At 45.4% G+C, this 20,676-nt stretch overlaps 4 protein-coding genes across 6 annotated transcripts; 2 read left to right on the top strand and 2 right to left on the bottom strand.

The window, feature by feature from the left end:
• Positions 1-287: 287 nt before the first annotated feature.
• LOC148384049 (proton channel OTOP2-like) lies at positions 288-4,126 on the bottom strand. Its single transcript, XM_088357877.1, has 6 exons — positions 3,638-4,126; positions 3,423-3,559; positions 3,281-3,339; positions 2,337-2,605; positions 1,368-2,242; positions 288-1,273 (listed from the first exon to the last, which is right to left on the bottom strand). The coding sequence occupies exons 1-6, from the start codon at positions 4,065-4,067 to the stop codon at positions 1,103-1,105; spliced, it is 1,941 nt and encodes a 646-aa protein (XP_088214003.1). The 5' UTR covers positions 4,068-4,126; the 3' UTR covers positions 288-1,102.
• Positions 4,127-5,752: 1,626 nt separating this feature from the next.
• Positions 5,753-11,605, top strand: ush1ga (Usher syndrome 1Ga (autosomal recessive)). Of its 3 annotated transcripts, XM_088357885.1 has the most exons (5): positions 5,756-6,196; positions 6,287-6,439; positions 9,685-10,138; positions 10,232-11,022; positions 11,106-11,605. In XM_088357885.1, the coding sequence occupies exons 2-5, from the start codon at positions 6,372-6,374 to the stop codon at positions 11,107-11,109; spliced, it is 1,317 nt and encodes a 438-aa protein (XP_088214011.1). In that variant the 5' UTR covers positions 5,756-6,196; positions 6,287-6,371; the 3' UTR covers positions 11,110-11,605. The 3 variants fall into 3 exon arrangements, with proteins under 3 accessions (XP_088214010.1, XP_088214011.1, XP_088214009.1); XM_088357883.1 differs by having other exon boundaries at positions 5,756-6,439; XM_088357884.1 differs by lacking the exon at positions 11,106-11,605 and having other exon boundaries at positions 5,753-6,439; positions 10,232-11,026.
• A 764-nt stretch (positions 11,606-12,369) lies between these two features.
• On the top strand, positions 12,370-15,036 carry LOC148384051 (proton channel OTOP2-like). The gene is made up of 7 exons (XM_088357878.1): positions 12,370-12,613; positions 12,791-13,182; positions 13,267-13,403; positions 13,514-13,572; positions 13,655-13,779; positions 13,963-14,741; positions 14,812-15,036. Exons 1-7 carry the CDS (start codon positions 12,561-12,563, stop codon positions 14,980-14,982), a joined length of 1,716 nt encoding a protein of 571 aa, XP_088214004.1. The 5' UTR covers positions 12,370-12,560; the 3' UTR covers positions 14,983-15,036.
• A 190-nt stretch (positions 15,037-15,226) lies between these two features.
• On the bottom strand, positions 15,227-20,676 carry hid1a (HID1 domain containing a). The gene is made up of 19 exons (XM_088357875.1): positions 20,502-20,676; positions 19,961-20,110; positions 19,391-19,561; positions 19,207-19,323; positions 18,722-18,828; positions 18,527-18,643; positions 18,254-18,461; positions 18,134-18,190; positions 17,920-18,060; positions 17,692-17,782; positions 17,452-17,603; positions 17,285-17,363; positions 17,028-17,192; positions 16,710-16,937; positions 16,493-16,629; positions 16,315-16,398; positions 16,144-16,235; positions 15,917-16,075; positions 15,227-15,846 (listed from the first exon to the last, which is right to left on the bottom strand). The coding sequence occupies exons 1-19, from the start codon at positions 20,565-20,567 to the stop codon at positions 15,783-15,785; spliced, it is 2,385 nt and encodes a 794-aa protein (XP_088214001.1). The 5' UTR covers positions 20,568-20,676; the 3' UTR covers positions 15,227-15,782.

Genomic DNA, 20,676 nt, shown 5'->3' on the forward strand with positions numbered 1-20,676 from the left:
AAACGCTGCCACCTGCTGGTGTTTATGAAACGTTTTATTTCGTATCGATAGATACCATAAGAAAGCATCATCCATTTGAAAAAATCTGAAATACACTTTTTGGGAAGAAATATAGATTATGTTTTTTTACAATAAAATCCAGTTAATGTTTTTATGATAACAGGAGAATCCTATATGATAACTGTATTGCATCAAGGTCTAAAAAATCTTTAACTTTTTGTGTTATCTCAAGTAATAAATGCCCAGAAGCAATTTGACCAGAATGACAAATTACACAAAGGCAATAATCATGACCACCTGAAATCATTTTTATTATTTTTTAATACACGCTGAAGCCGATAAAGAATGCAATTAATTTATTTTCGTTCAGCATCTGTACATTACACCTACACGTGTATTTATTTACGGGGTAAAATAAATACTTTTCTCCCTTAATAATAAAACAAACATCAATCGCAATAACGTCAGTCAAAACTTTACCACATTACTAAAGTGTCTTTAGAGAAACAAAATTTACATTCATATTGTACAAACATTTTGTGGAACCGCGCAAATGGCGAACACGTCAGCCTTAAACTGCACAGAAACAGTGTTTGCATGCTTTTTCTGTGCTTGATTTGGTTTTCTCATTATGTTGGCTCAAGTGAACACTTTTACTTGTTTGAGTGTGACTGGTTGTTCATCCAGGGTATAACAAACTTTCCCCCTCTTCTCGCCCAAAGTTAGCTTGGATAAGTTCCAGCTTTCCTCTCATCCTAACTAGGATAAGTGGAATAAATCAGATCCCCAACCACCAGGCCGCGACTAGTACTGTGCGGCACAAAACGATTGTAGAAAAAGATATTAATTTATAAATCTGCATCTTGAAGTTTTGATTTAAAAATCAGGCACAGACTGGACAGAAGAAAGACGCTCACAATTTCCCCAAGATGGGGCCGGCAACAACAACTCCATTGAGTGTTGCTAAAGCTAAGCTAAAGCTAAGTTGTGTTGTTAATCACTTGTTGAAAAATTGCTTAACGTGAAACCCGTCTTCAAAAAGAGTTTGGGGACTATTGGTTTGATGGAAAAAAAAAAAGAACAAACCACGGAGGTCGTCCACTTAAGAGATGACAAACACTTCCAAGAGGGCGGCCACTGAGTGCATGCGGTAAAAGATGGCAAAAGGCAGTCCGACGTTCACAATGGCCGCCCACATGTTAAAGTCGTAGAATTCCGTTTCAGCCGGGTGGTCAAACTGGGGGCGAGCGCCGAACGCCGGCATGATCCACAGCTGGCGAAAAGAAGCAAACGTTAGCAATTTTGTTGTTTTAAAATAGTGTAAAAGATCAGCGATGGGTTCGCTGGGTTGGTAAAACGATACTCACAATGATGTTGGCCAACAATAAAAAAACTGACACTTCCTTCAGGACTCTCCTCTTCCACGTCAGTTTATGCGGGTAGTGCACGATGTGGTTAAACGGGTTCACCTCCGGCACCTCCATCTCAGGCTTGGCTCTTATTTCCGATCCTTGCAGACCGTCCATCTCTTTGCTGTAGTGCTCCACGGCGTAGATGTTGGTCATCGTGGTTATGTGCTCATGATGTTGTTCTTCGTGGAAAGGCTCCCGGTGGAGACCTTCGACGATGAAGAAGTTCTGCAGCCCGATCTGGATCACCATCAGTATAGCCCAGGTCAAGTTGAGCCTGTTAAGGTGGCCCTGGGATCCAGATGCCACCATGGCGACTATCGTGAAGTAGCTGATGATGAACTGCCCCATGGAGGTTCCCACCAGCAGGCCCACGTCCAAGCTCCGTGTGGGGTTCTTCTCTGAGTCGTGTTCCCGGCGGTCCAGCTTGTAGATGGTGGTGCCGACCAGGGTGGCCACCAGCATCAGGCTGATAATCACGATGTTTATGACAAAGTGGATCAACAGCGCTTGGTCTCTCTTGCTGTGGTCATCTTCTTTGTCCTCATTCATCTCCATCTCGTACACGATGAATGTGGCCAGGCCGGCGAAAACCAGCAGAACGCCCACCAGGGGGCCAATGAGTGCATCTTTCAGGTGGAACTTGTGTGCGTGGCCGTGGCTGTGCGGGTCATGGGCCTTGCCCAGTCGCCCGACGTTTTTCCACATGACGTAGGCCATGGCCGAGGCGAAGAGGCTGTACTCGATGTTGAAGGGGTACAGGTAGAAGTAGGCGTCTTTGAACAGGGTACAGGACGTGTGGCTGCAGTTGCATTGGTCCTCGCCGTAACTCGCTGCAGCGGGAAAAGAACGCGAGCTTATCAGATCCGCTTTGAAACTCAAATGTGGTTTTGAGCTCAAACGATTCTCAAATGGCATCTTCTGTACCTTTCTGGATGTAGATCATCCGTCCCCACATCTTATGAGAGCTGTTGTCATGGTGGTCGTCGGATTCGTGTGTGTCGTTGCCGTGTGCGCCGCCGTGGTCGCCGCCGTTATCGCTGCCGTGGTCGTCGCCATGGCCGCCACCATGGCCGCCACCATGGCCGCCACCATGGCCGCCGCCGTCTGGGTGGGCTGTTTGGTGCAGGGACTCGTCGGTGACCGCAGCCATCCACAAAACCAGATTAATGGAAAGGACGAGCATCAGACCGCACCTGCCGGGAAATTATTCAATCCAATTTAATTCCTCAAAAATCTTTTATTTACTACACATAATGTTTTATTGCTGATCGATCCATGCCAGCAACTTATAATGACAGACGGAACAATAAAAAATGCTTTCACTAGATGGCAGAAGGTCAGGCCATGAGATTTTCTCATGAATATGTGCCTGAACCGGATTTTATTTAGTTCATAGTTGACTGCCCAGAAAAGGAAAAGAATGGTGGTGCCAATTTTTTTCTCGATTCTCCACCTATTAATACTTGCGTTGCTACTGCTGTGACGCAAAAACGTTTTGTGGTTGCTTCGCTGGTGTGGCGGAAATCCACCTTTAGAGACACAGGCAGCTTCATGCATGTGTTTGAATGGAATGATTTGAAAATGAATTACTATTGTATATGCGGATTTACGCTTAAGCACTTCTTTGTATAATGAGATGGAACTTGAATCTATTCTCACGCTCATGCAGTTCAGAATTTAACCGAAACATTTAGGGGAAAATAGACCGCAAGAGTCGAACAACCAGTTCAGAACCACTTGTGACGTCAATCCAGAACTCAGCGTCAATGTATCCGGCTGTCTATCCATCCATGGTCCGTCCATGTTTTTGTACATATATTAAAGGGCCGTTGCCTGTTTTAAAGTCACAAATCCAAATCGTGGCTTACCGTGTAAGGTTCCTTTGGAGCTGTACGCAGTCTTTGGCATGGACCCACATGAAATATGTCTGATAACAAATTTCCCAGTTAAAACTTTTGAGGGTCATTCCAACAATAGCTATTGTAATGAGCATGCAAACTTGACATTTACCTGCACAACAATGAAAATAAGTTGGACCACAGGAAAAACAATCTTGATGGCCGACTCGCAGTGGAGGTAGCCGACGTAGCTCGCTATCTTGAAAATGTCCATGATGATACTGAGGAGTCCAAAGAGCACCATTCCTCCTGCAAGATGGACATTATGTTGACACTTATGTATTCGGACCCCCCTCCCCCAAATATGGATTTATCAAGATTCCATACCCCTGAGCCAAACGGGTCCGGCGTGTTGGTCCCTGTAAGCCACCGCGTTATCAATTCTGGCCGTGAAGATGATGTAGTAGATCATCCAGATGCAGGTGAGGATGAGGATGATGACCATGAAAATCTGGAGGTCGGACATACTGATGTCGACATGCTCGTAGGCGCTGCCGCTCACCAACGCGATGCCCAACATCAGGATGTTGATAAAGATGACCCCGGAGAGAATCCATCCCCAGTTTCTGTCCCTTTCCTTATTGGGAGAACTCGTTTTTTCGTTCGGGTGCTCGGGCTCGCCCGTGTTCTCCGCCACGGCGCCGTGGTGGGAGTCGACGTCGTGACCGTCTTTGCTCATCCTGCAGGGTTCACAGAGCTTCCCGTCGGCAAGACAGTTGCATGGGAAGCCCATGTTCAAGCACATGTCCTGCGACATAACATTGCATTTGAATTACCGGCGGCATCTGAGCGCCTTTTCGAGATGTGACTGGTTTTACAAGCTTGCCCACTGTTTGCCGTTCCCCGTAAAGAACCCGCCCAGGTTCAAATGTTTCCGTGACTGGAATCAACATAATTGACACTTTGAGATTGCAACACAGGTTCGACTGAGTTCGTCAGCAAATGGCACATAGTTTCCATCTGTTGCCAAAGTCACAATACTCAATACTTGTGGTTCATACAAAGAGGAACAAAACAAACACACTGAATAGAGATTTTTACTTTCACCTATAGACAGTTGGCAAAACCTTTGTAGTGTTCATACAGTGATGAAAAAAAGCTAAGTAGCGTTAGCTCTGATTTTCACACCATTTAAACAGCACATTCTAAGACTGACTTTATTAAATTTGTTAAGAGTCATTTAACCTTAAAAATAACTCATTAAGATTTACGCTTTTATAAGAGTGACAGAGCATCACTGTGAACCGGCTAACAAAAAAAAAGCTAAATTACTAATGTTAACAGGAATGATGCACTTTTCTGTAACGTTAATAAGTCTCATGTGCGCCATCATTGTTAAAGACCAATAAGTCCCCAAAATATCAATAAATCAATCAAAATCTCATCTACAGTTGAGTATACCTCTGCCTATTTTATTTTTATTTATTTTTTTGCATCCGCGGAAGGTAACAAGCCTATTTTGAAAAAAGTAACAAGCCTATTTTGACAAATAGAAAGTACAAATGTCCGTTTTCAAAGGAAGGCATTAAAAGTAAAAATGTCAGATTCCTAATAAGTCTTTGTACATTGTTATTCTCACCAATAGCATGCACTCATTCAAAATACCCCAAAAAAAAGAGAATGTGGAGGTTGGGACCTTACCTGTAGGCTAACTTGACCGCAAGTGTGGGATGCAGAGGTGTCCGTTCCCCTTTTTATAAGCACCCAAACAGCTGGAGGAGCCATAAAGGTCAATAAATCTGTCGTGAGCCGCAAAACATATTGTGGGCAAACAAGGCCTGTTTTGCTCAAAATATTCCACTAAAGTTCAAAACCTAATTCCCGGTAATACCTATTTTTCACTAATTCCCATCGCACGCTGAAACCGGTTCCTTCTCATAACACACATCAGATGTTCTGTTTGTATATAATTTCTCGACAGTTGACCTTTATGTACATTTTACATTATGAACATCCGAATTTTCTCATTTGCAGGACCGGTAAAGCCAACTTTGACTTGACCGTCACAATTTCAGCATGATGGAAATTCACCTAACAGGTGTGAGAAGCAAATGCATTTGCCTATCTTTGATTTGATGCTTGAAATGAATACTTTCAGGTTTTTAAAGCTGTTCAAGGCTAAATATACTTATTATTTTTTAATTAGTTGCCATGCAAGATGCTTGTCAGGGTGGAGGCAGCTGGAGTGCATTTTAGACATTGCAACAGCCCGTATAAAACGAAAAACCTTCCTTGTATGTGCCCGTGGTTGTAATCAGACACATCAGGCTTACAATAATCTCAACCTGTTCCAATGAGGAAGTTAATTTACGTCATGCATATATGCTTCCAGTGAAGTGAGACTTCAACACCAACAGGTTTGGAAAAAGGCTAACTTTGTTAACGGAAAAAAAAGGGGCCCAGAATTTCCGCCTTCCAGTCAGTCAATAGATCAGATTGCCAACAAAGCCTGATCATCAAAATCTATTCAGAAAAAAAAACAGTGGGCAAAAACCAATACCAAAAGAACAGTACGTAGTAATGTCGCTGCTATAATTTTTTTGTAGCAGTAGTCGTAGTTATTTTGCATAGCAATGGTGGTACCAGTAGTAATAACAAAGATGTAATAACATAAATAGTAGTAATGGTGGTGGTAGTATTTGCTCATTATATGAGGGTCCCTCATGTGTGCGTGTTTAGGAGCAGATCGGCCACGGGGGAGCAGTGTTTAGGCTGCCTGAGCGATGAGCGACCGCGTCGTCGCCTCCCTGGATACCAGCGACGCGCACAAGCCTTCGGGACTCGGGAGAGTCCGGACACCGACCGACTGACCGACGCTGGTGGGTGGGAGGGCGACTTGGCAACTCCGCTATGAGGTTAACGACGAGGACTACGGCGGTAGCGGAGGTGCCGCTTTACTGGTGTTACTGGCGCTACTGGAAGTGTCGATGAAGCCAAACGGACCAGGACGGACTAACGGGTCGCCATGAATGACAGGTACCACAAGGCGGCCCGGGACGGCTACCTGGACCTGCTGAGGGAGGCCACACGCAAGGACCTCAACGCGCCCGATGAGGATGGCATGACACCGACGCTATGGGCGGCCTACCACGGGAACCTGGAGGCTCTGCGGCTCATCGTCGCGAGGGGGTGGGTACAAAAAAAAACTCCCGAAGGCCAACTCGTCGGGCACACCTACACTTACGCGGAGACAGGTGTTAAGTGGTTGTAGTTGCGTAATTGTTTCTATGTACTTTCAGTTTTAGCCATCTAATAAAAAAATTAACCAAAATATAAGAAATACGTATCTGCGATGCAATCACAAAGCAGATTCGTGTTTATATTTGAACAAATCTCCCAAACACACACAAACCTTAAATGGTGAGAATGCCGTGCTTGTAAAATCCCTACATCAGTGAAAACCTCTATCACACAATTGCCCTATTGTTAATAATTGTATTATTTATTTGTTAATTGGTACGAGTTCTCAACAAAACTTAAACAATGGGAATTGTATGTTGGTGAAAAGGTAAGGCGTAGTAGGTGGGGAAAGATGATTCAATTATGATGAAATCAATTGGTATGAAAATGATTCAAATAACCTTTTATGGAAAAGTCACCAGTTTGTGATGAAAAAATGAATCCATAACCTTAAATGGGATTTATTTAATATGCGACTTTGCCACCCCCTATTTTATGTATTTATTTTTTATCATTTTTAACGGACAACATCCAATCTCTCATTCGAGAATGCTCTTGCTTGTATTTGACCTACCCCAAAGTCTGCTATGTGAAAAATGTGGGCCCCTCAGGAGAATTTTTAAGGTGCACATGGTGTATCTTGTATGACATTAGAGGAAGATAAAGATGCGGAAGGTCCTAGACGTGGCGCCAGCAAATGACTGGAAGCAGCAACAACCAGGCAGAATTTCTTGTTTGGTGACTGTTTTAAAAAAACATGAGCCATTGTTCGGGGGTGGGAAGACTTTCTATGAATTTAAGAGTTTATTTTAACCTGGATTTTACATTTGAATATCAAATAATAATTGGATAACTGATAATTGAACTAAATAACTGTCCATCAAACATACACTACATACAGATTGACTTTTTTTCCACCCTAGAATCAATTAGTTAAAATATATTTATAAATAACAATATACTAGTCATATGCATTTCACACACTAATTTTATTGCTAATTTTACACGTATACGTAACAATCAGAATAGGTTATTAGGTTATTTTTCAAATAAATAGTCGATTATTGTTATAAACTTTTTAAACAGTTATTTTTAATGAGTTGTTGAACTTGTAAATCATCCTTGGTTTCCCAACTTGGACACATTAAGACGCGATGGACAGGCTAACAAAGCTAGCATTGATGTTGCATTGATTTGAACACCAATGGTGCAGCAACTTATGTGGACAAGCAGTTTAATTTAGCTCCTCTCCAAAAAATGATTAATATTACTGCAGCTAACTGAGCAGTCATTAATGTAATATACAATATGTATAAATTAGCCTGCCCGCGTAAGGAACATCCACCTTTATTAATTTTCTACTGAATCTACAAATGACCTGGCCCACCTGTTTTGAAAAATCTTGCTGCCCTTGAGCACAAAGATGTGTCCGACTGCACTACCCTCGATTGTTAGCAATACACAAAGGCAGAAGATACTTAGTTATCTTTAACGCCCGGCAGGGTGGTTTAATGACGACTCTGAAATGTCACTACGCCGTCACGGCGTTCAAGGTCATGTGCGAGTTATCGCATTTCATTAAATGCTCTTCAGCCATGCGTTCCCTCTTCAATATTTTACTGCGCGCTCGCCGGAACGTCCACGTTGGGGCCCGTAAAAAGCATGTGAATTACGGCGCCTCCCTAAATGGTCGCACTGTTATGGATGCCGTTGGTGTGACACTTTAACAAGAGCCGGCGGCCATCGTTGTGACTTTTATAACGTGGCTGTTATCACAAAAGATCGCGCTTGATAAAATAAGCAGTGGATCGTCCGTTTAGAAGATAAAGCGGCACGGCGACATTTGTGTTGGCCTTTTACATAAACATCCTGTTTGTCGGAGCTGTTTGAACAAAATTGTGACCAAGGGGAAAAAAATCACAAAACTTTTAGACTTTTAGTGGAAGCACAAAAGCGTGAGGCACCGCTAGGATGGTAAAGTACAAAACAGGCTCATCGTTAACGGCTGACCTATTTCGCCTGCAAGTCAGAAAAATGGGCCTATTATGAAGGCTCTTTAATTAAAGCCTGGGTCACACGAACAAATAATTCATGTCCTGTGAGGCTGTCATATTAGAAAATTACAAATCTTTACCACATCTCGTGATCAAACACAAGAAATCAGACGATAATACGAGCAGTCTGCTGAACAAAACAAAATCTACCAATTCCCACGGAATCTGTGCAAACAACCGTCCCCGCAGTCCTGTAAGGACATAGTATCCCTCGAATGATACATCATGTACTAACATAAATAACTGCCATTGAATGATAACGATGAGCGCGTCTCAGGAACATGCCATGCTCGGCAAACGGCCGTTATGCAAAGCAAACGTTCCGTAATGAGATAAAAGACACTCGAGGGGTAAACAAACGGACGACCCTCTCGTATTCAGCATTTTCAACGACGGCACATAAATTAGTACGCATAAAGCTATCACCATTCCTTACGTTATGTAATCCGAACTGAGAATATCATAAATTACTTCAAATAAAATTTGAACATGGATAATCACATGACATCTTTTAATGTTTATTTATAGCCTGTTGATGATTTGTTTGAACCTCGTGGCACATCATTTAAGTACATAGCCTAGAACTTAAAGAGACATGGTCTCACCTGAAAAGCACATTTATACATTTTCTCCCCCCGATATTTAAACAAGTTCACAGGTTTCTTAATTGAAGGTGTGTAACGATAGGGAAAAATGGGAAAATCTTTTGATGCACAAATAATTTGCATTACCCATTTAGCGTCCGCTCGGCACTTTCGATTACCAGTACGAGAAAAATAGCAGACAAATTAACAACACATTCTTTAAAGCTCACGCTACAGGATGTGAAAGATGCACATTGTGCTACCAGTCATGATTAGACTTGAGGAATGCGTCTGAGATCATCCGCCATGCACAATTATGCGGTGGGAGCCGACTGAAACCTTTTTGAAAGGCCGGCGTGTAACACGAGCCGGGGTGGCCGAGCAGTAGCGGCGACAAGCCGTAGATCAAATTGCAGCCGCTGTGTGACTCTCAAGGAGGTGACAACAAGGTTTGCTGGGAACTCAAAACCGAGGGTGCCGCCATGTTTTGAAAACAGGCCGACATGATTTTCAAAAAGTGTTAGCATAAGCAATTGAACCCCGTTGTGTTTCACAGAGGGAACCCTGACAAGTGTGACATCTGGGGCAACACGCCTCTCCACCTCGCCGCTGCCAACGGTCACCACAACTGCCTTTTCTTCCTGGTGACGTTCGGCGCCAACATCTGGTGCCTTGATAATGACTACCACACGCCACTCAACATGGCCGCCACCAAGAACCACATGGACTGTGTTCGCTACCTGGACTCCATCGCTTCCAAGCAAATGGGGCTCAACCCCAAGCTGGTCAACAAGCTGAAGGAGCGGGCGTTTCGAGACGCCGAGCGGCGCATCAAAGATTGCGCCAAGATGCAGAAGAAGCACCATAAGCGTATGGAGAAGAAGTACCACAAGGAGGCGCCAGAGGCATCCGTGTCAGATGTTATGAGTTTTTCCAGTTACAGCAGCGGCTCGGTTAGCCACAAGTTGCGCAACTTGGACGAGGCCGCCGTCGGTGTGCCATATTCGCAGGTTGTTTACATTTAAAACCGTGCGGCAAATATTAGCGATGACTCAACGAGCGTTTCAATGTACGTCATTGAATCTCTGCTTTGTTTCTACCAGGCTACTCTTCAAGCCACAAACCGAGGGAAGACAAAAATCCAGAAGAAGCTGGAAAAAAGGAAACAAGGAGATGGGACCTTTAAAATCTACGAGGACGGGAGGAAGAGCGTACGCTCCCTTTCTGGACTCCAACTGGGCAATGACGTCATGTTCCTCAAACCCGGAACATACGTCAACCCTAAGGATTACGGCCGCCGCAACATCCGCGACATGTTCCCCCGAGATCACGACGACGCCATTTCACGTGCCATCAGCGAGCCGGACCTCCATGGAATCAACGCTGACCACTCGGAGGTCAGCACGGACTCGGGACACGATTCCCTATTCAACCGGCCCGGTCTGGGCACCATGGTCTTCAGGAGGAACTACGTGAGCGGGGGGATGTTTGACATGGGCGATCCGGACGGAACCGAGGGCTCGGGTCACTCTGTGCATTTCCGCGGCAGACTGCACCCTCATCCCAGTTTGGACGAGGACAGCATCGGAAGCGCTCGCAGCCTGCAGGAGAGGAACCTGGAGGAACTTCCTTGGGAGGAGGTGGAATTGGGACTGGACGACGACAATGAGGCCCTCACCAGCCCTTTGGAAGTCTTCTTGGCCACGCACGGCATGAGCGAGTTCTTCTCCATCTTTAGGAGGGAAAAGATCGACCTACAAGCACTGCTGCTCTGCTCTGACCAGGATCTCAGGAGCATCCACATCCCTTTAGGACCCAGGAAAAAGATCTTAGATGCCTGTCAGAGACGCCTTGAGACCATAGAGGACCCCGAGTCCATTGATGACACTGAACTGTGAGTAGTTCTCATTCCTCCATTTTCTATATAGCAGCTTCTTCTCCTTACATGTTTTTTTTCTCCCCCATCGTGTTGTACAGATGATTGAAGTGGAGGTGGGAGCATCACTGCAAAGAGAGACGACTAAACCATCTACCTCTATCATGGAGAGGATCCATGTCAAGATTCAAAGTGGTTGAACAAACTTGTCGTGTCATCGGACACGTTTGCCCCCGTGGGGTTGACCGAGACTCTCATGTTGTCTTTTACACACTTTACATGCATAGTATTTTTGGAGCATGCCCCTCGATGTTATTAATGCAAAATCAAAAAAATTATTCGGCCTCGTATTTGCAGGCCAGACGACTGCATACTTGCAGTTATGTGTGAACTCGAGCCTTGACAATTTTACAATACTCGCTTATCATCATTTGTTGTAATTGCACACGCTGTGTAGTGCATGCCGAGTCAATATTTATGTAGATAATGTCAGTCATAACGATATCTTTGAAGGATTTTATCGTCTCTGTGTACCTTTCTCCGCACAGTGTTAATGTGTTAGTATTTGGTTTATATTATGCAATAAATGCGCTGGACTTCATGTTTGCTTATACTTTCTCAGCGTTTGCACTTTCATATGCAGAGTAAGTATGTTGTCATTATTGCAGGATTTTAAAGTGTTTGATTTATTATCTGGTTTTTTCCTCCCGCCATTACAATCACATTGTGATTTGTTTGTTTGTTTGTTTGCATGAGTAGAAATTTATGCAAGGAATAACTCATTGGAATTTGGTGCCGATCCAGAAAAAGTAATTTTTCTTTCAGTTGCGATGGTACCAACCCTCCGCCAAAACAAAGGATACTCAAAATCTGTGTACACTGTCAACCTTTGACATTGCGTAATTCATCTAATCCCCCCCAATTACATAACTCGCCTGGCACTGACCTGCAGAAATGTGACGTCACACTCGCTTCGTTAAGAATAAAACGACCGTAGCCCATAAGTAACTGACGCCACCACACTAGTAATAGGCTAAATATTTATATATGGAAAAAACACGAGACCATATAATAATATAGTAATATAAATAAAATCAAATGATAGGCGGCGATTGCGCGTGCATACTGATGACGGCGCAGTTCGTAACCTGGAACCCACGTATGTCGGGGCCATGGACCACTGCTAGCTTGATCCAACAAAATGTTGAGAAATTAAAATAAAATTACTATGTATATTTATTTGACGCGTATTGGTAGCAAGATGCTAGATAGATTGAATGTAATACATGAAAATCTAAAAATAAAGCATGCATTTGTATCTGACCGGAAGTGACGACACGTAATAAATATAAACCAATCTCACCTGGTGGTCGTATCGATCTCCGAGGCTGGACGGGCGAAGACATTTCGGCCTTCCCTTCTCTTTATATTGCTTGCGTTTCCCTTTGAGACCTGTCAGATTACACAATTTTATTTTAGTTTTCAAGTAAAAAAAATGTGGCGCCTGTCTAACAATTGACGTCAGTGTTTACTGTCTGTATTGTGTGTAAGACATAATGAGAACTGTGGCACAAAAGATGCTAAGGACCTGCAACTTATTGTTCACAAGGTAAGGCAACACATAAATGCAAAAAAACCAACTTTTATAACAAAAGAGCCTAACTTTTTTGTTTGTGAAGTTGCAAAAGGGGTGGAACATTTCTGGTAAATTTCCAGAGATGGCATACTAAGGAATGTAAATTCAGGTATCCTCTGTAAACAAAAAAACTTTCTTGTTTCTAATAAGTACATGCAGGAAGACCTCTAACAGCGACACAGATGGTCACTCATCCAACATCGAAACGGCCGCCCAGATGGAAAACATCCAGCACTTGCGTGACGTGGAGGTGGCCCCGGAGCACGCACACCATGTGGAGGCGCCGGCCCAACGCACCCACCACGGTGGCGCCTGGCTTCTGTCGGTCATTGTGTGCATCAATGTCCTCATTCTGGGCTGCGTGCTGGTTGGCAGCAGCGCCATCAATAGCGTGGCCGTTACACCCGTGCACCGCCAGATCTTCCTCATCTTCCTCCTTGCCCTCACAATGCTTTGGATGCTCTTGTACGTCACTGTCACCTACCGCAGGAACGAAAACCTAATGACTCTTGACAGCCATGCCGGGCCGGTGTGGCTCCGAGGTAACCGCGATGGGGATCATTCACTACTCACCTCATAGATTGAGTTTGATTATTTAAATTCCTCAATTGTTTTTTTTCCTCTAGGTGGACTTATGCTTTTTGGCCTGCTGAGTCTGCTCATGGATATCTTCAAAATGGCCAACTACATCGGCTACCTGCACTGCGACTCTGCAGTCAAAGTGGCCTTCCCTGCCGTGCAAACAGTGTTCTTAATCACCCAGGTGGTCTATTTTTTTTAAAAATAAATGAATACATCCTGGTGCTAGAACAGATTTTAATCCATAACGGGTAGGCAGACCGGTCTAACTGGTTGATAATTTTTTCCGCTTAGACTTATTTCCTGTGGGTCCACGCAAAGGACTGCGTGCAGTTCCAAACAAGTGTGACACGGTACAAACGGCATTCTCGCAGAATTCCCCCTCCAATGTGATCTATTGACTCATTTGTCAGGTTTTTTTTCCCTTCTTGCCAGGTGTGGCCTCATGCTAATGCTCTCTACTAACCTGGTGGTGTGGATGGCGAGCGTCACAGAGGAGTCCCTTCACCAAATGGATGGCCCTTATCTGAATGTCAGCTTCCCGTCCAAGATGTACAGAGGTATTGGACGCAGGAGGTCATCAGTTACCTTTCTTAAGTGGCTCGCCCCTATTCAAATACAAGATGTGAATCACAATACATTTCAGTTCAAGCACTTTTCAGGAAACTTAAGGACATGAATTAAATGCTGCCGCATCTTTGTACTAGTTTCCGTTCGTGTTATATCTGTTGTCTCCATGACAGACAGTTACAACCAAGAGGCCAAGTGCAGCTGCAGTCACTCAGCGTGCAGCGCCTTCAAGGAGGCCTTCTACTACCTGTACCCCTTCAACATCGAGTACAGCCTCTTTGCTTCGGCCATGGCTTACGTCATGTGGAAGAACGTGGGCCGCCTGGCGGACAACCAGGGCCACCGCAGGGCAAAGTTCCGTCCCAAAGAGGTGCGCGTGGGGCCCGTGCTGGGGCTCCTGGTCGTGGTGGTGGGCCTGGTGACCTTCGTCGTGTACGAAGTGGAGATCACACTGGAAGACGAGGCCATGCACCGCAATGCCCTGCTCATCCATTTCGTCATAAACATAGTGATTGTGAGCCTCATGTGCGTCTCCACCGCGGTGGGCTGTGTCATCTACCGACTGGACCACCGCAAACACATCTCTGAGAAGAACCCCGCCCGCAGCCTGGACGTGCAACTCCTGGTGGGGGCCTCGATGGGCCAGTTGATTATCAGCTACTTCTCCGTTGTGGCGGTGGCAGCCACGGGGGCTCAGGACCTCCTGGATGCTGTCAACTTGTCGTGGGCTGTCCTCATGGTGGTGCAGCTGTGCCTGCAGAACTACTTCATCATCGAGGGCCTCTACCGTGAGCCCTTCCACGCCATGCAGGAAGACACCCTGCACGCCGAGGCCAGCGGTGTCGCCAACCGGCAAAATTCGAGGTGCAGGCTGACGCCGCCTATGCGGCCAAACTGGAAGAGGAGAGTGCTGAAGGAAGTGTGCGCCTTTCTGATGCTCGCTAACATTATTGTAAGTTCAGCGCAATTTTAACTATAATGGAGCTCCTACTTTTTAATCCTGTTTGTTGTTGCCTCGACAGCTGTGGATCATGCCTGCCTTTGGAGCTCGACCTCAGTTCAACCACACGGTGGAGATGAAGTTTTACAAGTTCAGGATGTGGACGGCCGTAGTCAACATCGGACTGCCATTTGGAATCTTCTACCGCATGCACTCAGTGGCCAGTCTCTTCGAGGTGTATATTATTTCATAGTTTTCGCCTGTCTGTATCTGCACAAGTTTTTGTAATAAATAAAATATATTTTTACAATAAAACGAACATAAAATTAATCTCAAAATTCAAATTTAAAATTATCAAAGAATTCTGTCTTTAAAGTGAAAATTTTGACAGGCTTTTTTTTTTTTTCTTCATTGCCCCAATCTTCAGCATCAAGGGAGGGAAACAGTGCCATCTTCTGGTCAAAAAATAAGCACTGGTTAAAGCACGGCATCAGATGTTCTGTCTCAAAATATTTAATTACTGCATTAGTATTCACCACACATTCCACATTGCGATATGTATTTAGAATAATTTAAGGAAAATACATTTTTAAACAAGCAACGATAGAAATTAAACAATCCAGTCTAGTTTGTACTGATACATAAAGGTGCAAGTTAAATTCACTTTGGGCATGTCAAACAGTTCCCCCCCCAAAAAAATTCACCTTTTTGCAATTGGCATGCCTGGGGATTCATGTTTGGAATAATTATGAGGTGTCAAACAAGCATCCCAGTGCATTACCAACGCGCATCCCCAAATTGGAGGCTAAAGCCCTCACGCCACAGCGGCAAAAAAAAAAAAAACTTACCGGTGTCCCTTTGACCAAATCGCCTTCTGAGTCAGACTTGACCTGATTTTTTTTTTTTTTTAGACTAAAAGCTGCTGCACAGGTCAAAACGACATGTAACAAATTGCCTATGGACAATATTGATACGCGATAAAGAAACGTTTGACATGCTTCGTAAGGATTATGAGAGTGCTGCGTTAACGTGGTTGGGTATATGCTCTGTAGTCTACATCTTCTGAATCTCAAAGAGGCGCACGTCCGTGTCATACCAGATGGGAGGGTCCACGTTACTGGAAGGGGCGGGGACAAAATAGCACAATTAGAATCAAATAACAGTTAATTATCATGGGGGATACTCACCGCAAGTAGACCACACCCCACATGTAGGTGCGAAACCACATGGCCGTGCCCGCGTTGGCCTGGTACTTCCTGATGAGGATGGGGTGAGGCACAGGCAGCAGGCCAACTAATGTGCCGTGCTGAAGGAACTTCAAGATTTCCGATTCATCCGTCAGACCCCTGCCGGGACATTAACGAGAAGATTTAGCGCGCACGGAAAGACGGACAATGATCCAACACATGCGTACTTGTCGATGCAGATCTTCTCCACCTGTGGAACCAACACCTGCAGCAGACGCATGATGGTCTGCAAGGGAAGTTTACATTTCCAGGACAGGACCTGGAAAGGACAAGACCAGAGTGAAATGCTTTTGTGTTCAGTTAAGCTCTTATTATGAAAAGAAGGTGAATCTACTCACCCAGTCTGGTGTGGGAACCCAATTTGATGCTGAACTACTTGACAAACGACTTCTCTCCATTTCGGCCTCGGTATAGAAAACATCCTGTGGGAAGGAAGAATTACTCATATAATTTTCTTTGAGCTCCAGAGCTCCTTGGATTGTTGCCCCTGAGGCAGAAGAACAGAAACACACTGACTTCATTGTCTTTGCCCGAGTTGGATTCAGTGTCGCTGGTCCCGCCGGCTGTAATCTGCGCTGAGTGCTGCATCTTGGGGATAGACACCATGGTGCCATCCTCAGACACCTGAGACTTCTCGGTCAGTTTGTCGATGCCTGTAAAGAAATAAATTAGCTCCTTACCATGTCCAGTTCTTGATTGATGATCATAATAAAAAAAAAAAAAGTAGATGTACCAGGTATGGCGACCAGGCTGGCCTTGAGGGTGCCAGGTTCTGCAGGCACGGCGGGTCGGGAACCTTCCATGGAGACGGTCTCCTGCGAGCTGGTGCGGGAGATAACGTCGGGCGATTTCCTCTTTCGCTGCAGGGCCTTCTGAATGGTGGCCGGGTCTGACGGAAGATTAGCCAGCTGGTGGAAAATGTTACGCTTGCGGATGATGGCGTACACCAGGTTACAGTTCCCTGGGGAGGGGAGGGGGTGTCACATTAATGATTAATCACATCTCGAGGCAATTGACGTATGACCAAAACAAAATTAGAAGCATCTCCTACCATCAAACTGATACTGGATGATGTTATTGAACGCCTCCAGGAGGAAAAAGGCAAGATGGTGGTTCTGGACGGCAGAGAACAGGAACCAGCTGGTGGAGAAAGCCTCCAGCAGGTGGAGCAGCTTATTGGCCGCTACCATGGACAGACTTTTCAAATATGGAGACACTGAGAGAAAAATATGGATTGTTGAAAGAAAAAAAAAAACTATTTTAATAGGGAGGACTATTAAATCCATAAAAATGAAGCGAATGACTCACCGTTGACAACAATTGTGAGCAGGCAGTCAAAGAGAGGTTGCAAACGTTGGTGGCCCGTGGTGATAATCTTGTGGAAGACCTGCAAAAGCAAACAGAGCGACAGCTGGTCAGCTCTCACCGGGAAAAAGGTCGGCCGGTCTCCATGGCGACGCGGTCGGGCCGCTCACCACAATCAGCAAGTCGGCGTGAGTGCCCGTGAACACCGGGATGTCCATGGGCACGTGGAGAGCGTAGGGCTTGTTCAGGCGAACGCCAAAGTTCCTCTCGCCGCTCAGCAGCAGGAGGATGAACACGCCAATGTGCATGAGGCCCACACGGGCTGCCCACACACAAACATATGCTTCAGTCAGGATTTTCCTGGTAATATTTTTTTTACGGGTGGGGTGAGCAAACATAAGACGACTTACACTGGTCGGCTCTAGCATCGTTAAGGTAAAAAAGGATTGGAACCAGGATATCCAGTACGTCGCTACTCTTGAGGACGAAAAAGAGGAATTTCTGCCATGGGAACACAAAATTGGGATGAATTTTATTTAACGTTGCTCAACTTGGATAAAATGATCATTTGCATGATTTGTACTCGAACTTGGAAATAAATCTATTTTTAACATGTCGAACTGTGGGTGCTCGGCTACCTTATTGAAGTCGCAGAGTTTCCAGAAGAGCACCAGGAGCTCCTGGTGGAACTGGATTTTTTTGGTGGAATTGGGCAGGTACGTTTGAGTCAAAGGGTTGGTGAGGAGACGGGCCAACCCTTTTAGTACAAAGTCAAAATCCTGGATGGAACACAAACAAAAGCTTCAGGGAGAAAATCCTCATGTTAACTCACCGCTGTCGTCAGGGCCCTACCTCCTCTCTGTGAATCCTCGACAAATAATTCACAAAAAGGTTTTCGGGGCCGGTAGACTGGGTAGAGAGAAAGGGAGGATTATTCAAGTGAATCATCCAAAGTGGTGGCGGTTAGCAAACCTCGTGCTCCTCCATGCTGGAGGGAGACGACGGGCAGTGGGAAGGCCCTCCGTCGTGCTCCAGGGTCACAATGAGGATCTGCACGGCCTGCTCCACCAGCTGCTCCCGGTAGTCGGAGAAGAGCAGGTGGTTGTACGGGATGCCGTAGCCCACCGGGTCGTAGGCGCTCACCACGTTGAGCAGCGAGGTGAACAGCGGCAAAGCGTGCCTGAAAAGAAACTGTGTGCTCGGCCCGCCTCTTTCATATAATCACGAGGACAAACGTCGGCTTACCGATTCTCAGTGGAGCAGAAGAAGGTCACCCAGGGGTTGAGAACGTGGTTGTCGGTCGAAGCTGGCAGATACATGACCTCGGAGAAGCAAGTGAGCAGCAACCTAAACAGCTCCGTGCTGGCACGGCATCCGATCCAAACGACGAGGAGTCAAAAGCGAGTCCGGGCAAGATGAGAGAAGGAGTCGGAAACTCACCGATTCAAATCGTGGATGTAGTTGAGAGGGGGGGACTGTGCGAAGCCTACTCCCGCTTCCCAGATGTACTCGCAGCTGTCTATGGAGTGCATGTTCTCCACAGAGTCCTACAACACACAAAACGCTATCTTCCATGGAATGGCTCAAAATATGTTTTGACTCATTTCCATTTTTATAAAAGGAAGGTTGGGAAAAAAAAAATCTCATTCAATCTGGCCAATCAAAGTGTGACTTGCAGATAAAGCTCTTTGTGTCAATTACACAATATTTCTCAACTGAAATGAGTCAGAGCTACGACATTCCTTTCGGGCCCATTAGCCGTAAAGCGCTCTTCCTGTTATGACTGACAATGTCATCACGCTCTGTTTTGATTTTTCAAAGCAACTTGGGCGACAGGTTTAGTGGGGTGGATTTGTAGCAGGAAGGAGGAAACACTGAGGAGAAATAATAAAAATACACCCAAATCTGATCTGGGTCGTTCTTACCGGGCCTCTTTTGTGGCTGTGCACGGTGAAGTCGGGACAGAAGAGCAAGTCGGCGATGGCCAGGAGGAGCGACTCAGCCAAGGGGCGAGCGCCTTCGTCGTCGTCCAGCTCCTCTGTCTGAAGAAAAACAAAAATAGCAGATTGGTCCGTCAGTCATAATAACTTTTTTTTTTTTGCCACTCACCCCTGCTCGGCCAGCACCGGGCACGGTGGACCAGAAGAAACCCCTCCAGTCCTGGTCCTCAAAGATGTAGGGGAGGATGCGGGTCAGGATACGAGTGGAGTTGAGGACCACCTGCTTCTCCCTCTCGCTGGGGCAGCCCGAGTCGGCGCCCTGCACCAGTTTCTCCACAGCCTGAGGACAAGCGCCACAAAACTCAAGTTTAGGGTAGAGAATTAATGACTCTAAGAACACACTATTTAAAAAAACATATCTATTTTTTTTTATCAGACCACATATTCATCTTTTACTTTAATGGACTACATCCACCAGAAAGATCATAAACGCCGGGGCCTCTTTATGAGCAAATGGGGAGTTTGTCTGATCAATCAATTCTTTGTAAAAGCATTAAGAGTGTTTTTCTCAGGGCGACCCTCAGGCAGGAGCCAGGAAGTGGAAAAGAAAGCTGGGGGAAGGGAGGCGACTCGTTTCTTTCCACATCTAAGAGCGGGACATTGTTCGGAAGCACTGGTCCGTGACGCACTTTCCAAAAAGTTCAGCAAAGGCAGCAATCCGAATGTTTGCAGTGTTTACCTTATAGCAGAGCGTGGCTAAATTGGAGGGGGACTCCTCTCGTAGAGCCCTGATCTCGGCAGCTGGAACCAGTGCAAAGACATCCTGGACTGTGGTGGTGCTGTCTGCCCAGAATTGGTCCCAGAAGGCATCATCTGTGGCTTCCACCGGCTGTAAAACATGCATGAATGTTCAACAAAAATGTAGAAATCGATGCGGCATTGCTTGCAGTACATTGGAAGCATCATTGTGTGAGTCTATTGTGTCGCCCGCTCAGTGAGTGATGACGACAATGTAAACAGCATGCACCTGCTGCCGCATCCATGTCAACACCATGCAGCTTTGATTTAACCAGGCCATCATTTTGTAAAAATATTTTTTTTGGTATGACAGCTATGACATATGTGCATGCTGCTAACGTGGCGACTTTCCATTTCGGTGAATGCGATCACGAAGAAACGCCGAATGATTATTTAACATGGTTAAATGCAGCAAGAGGACTGACTGTTGTGAACGCGCTGTCTGATTATCGTCGCTTACATTTGCAACAATAGGATCTAACCTGCGTTTTGGTTGTCAGCTGAATCACTGCTTTCCTGAAGCTCAGTTTTGAATCGGTACTCCCCATTGTTGAATTTCTATATTCTAATGGGATGATATAATAAGAGTGGCGCCGATGCCGCTGAGGGTTCTTGTTAATCTCCCCTCCGTCCTTTGGCTTGAGTCATAGGAGAAAG

This window comes from Syngnathus floridae, chromosome 17, assembly GCF_059516105.1.
Source record: "Syngnathus floridae isolate MCC-2025c chromosome 17, RoL_Sflo_1.0, whole genome shotgun sequence".
Taxonomy (NCBI): Eukaryota; Metazoa; Chordata; class Actinopteri; order Syngnathiformes; family Syngnathidae; genus Syngnathus; species Syngnathus floridae.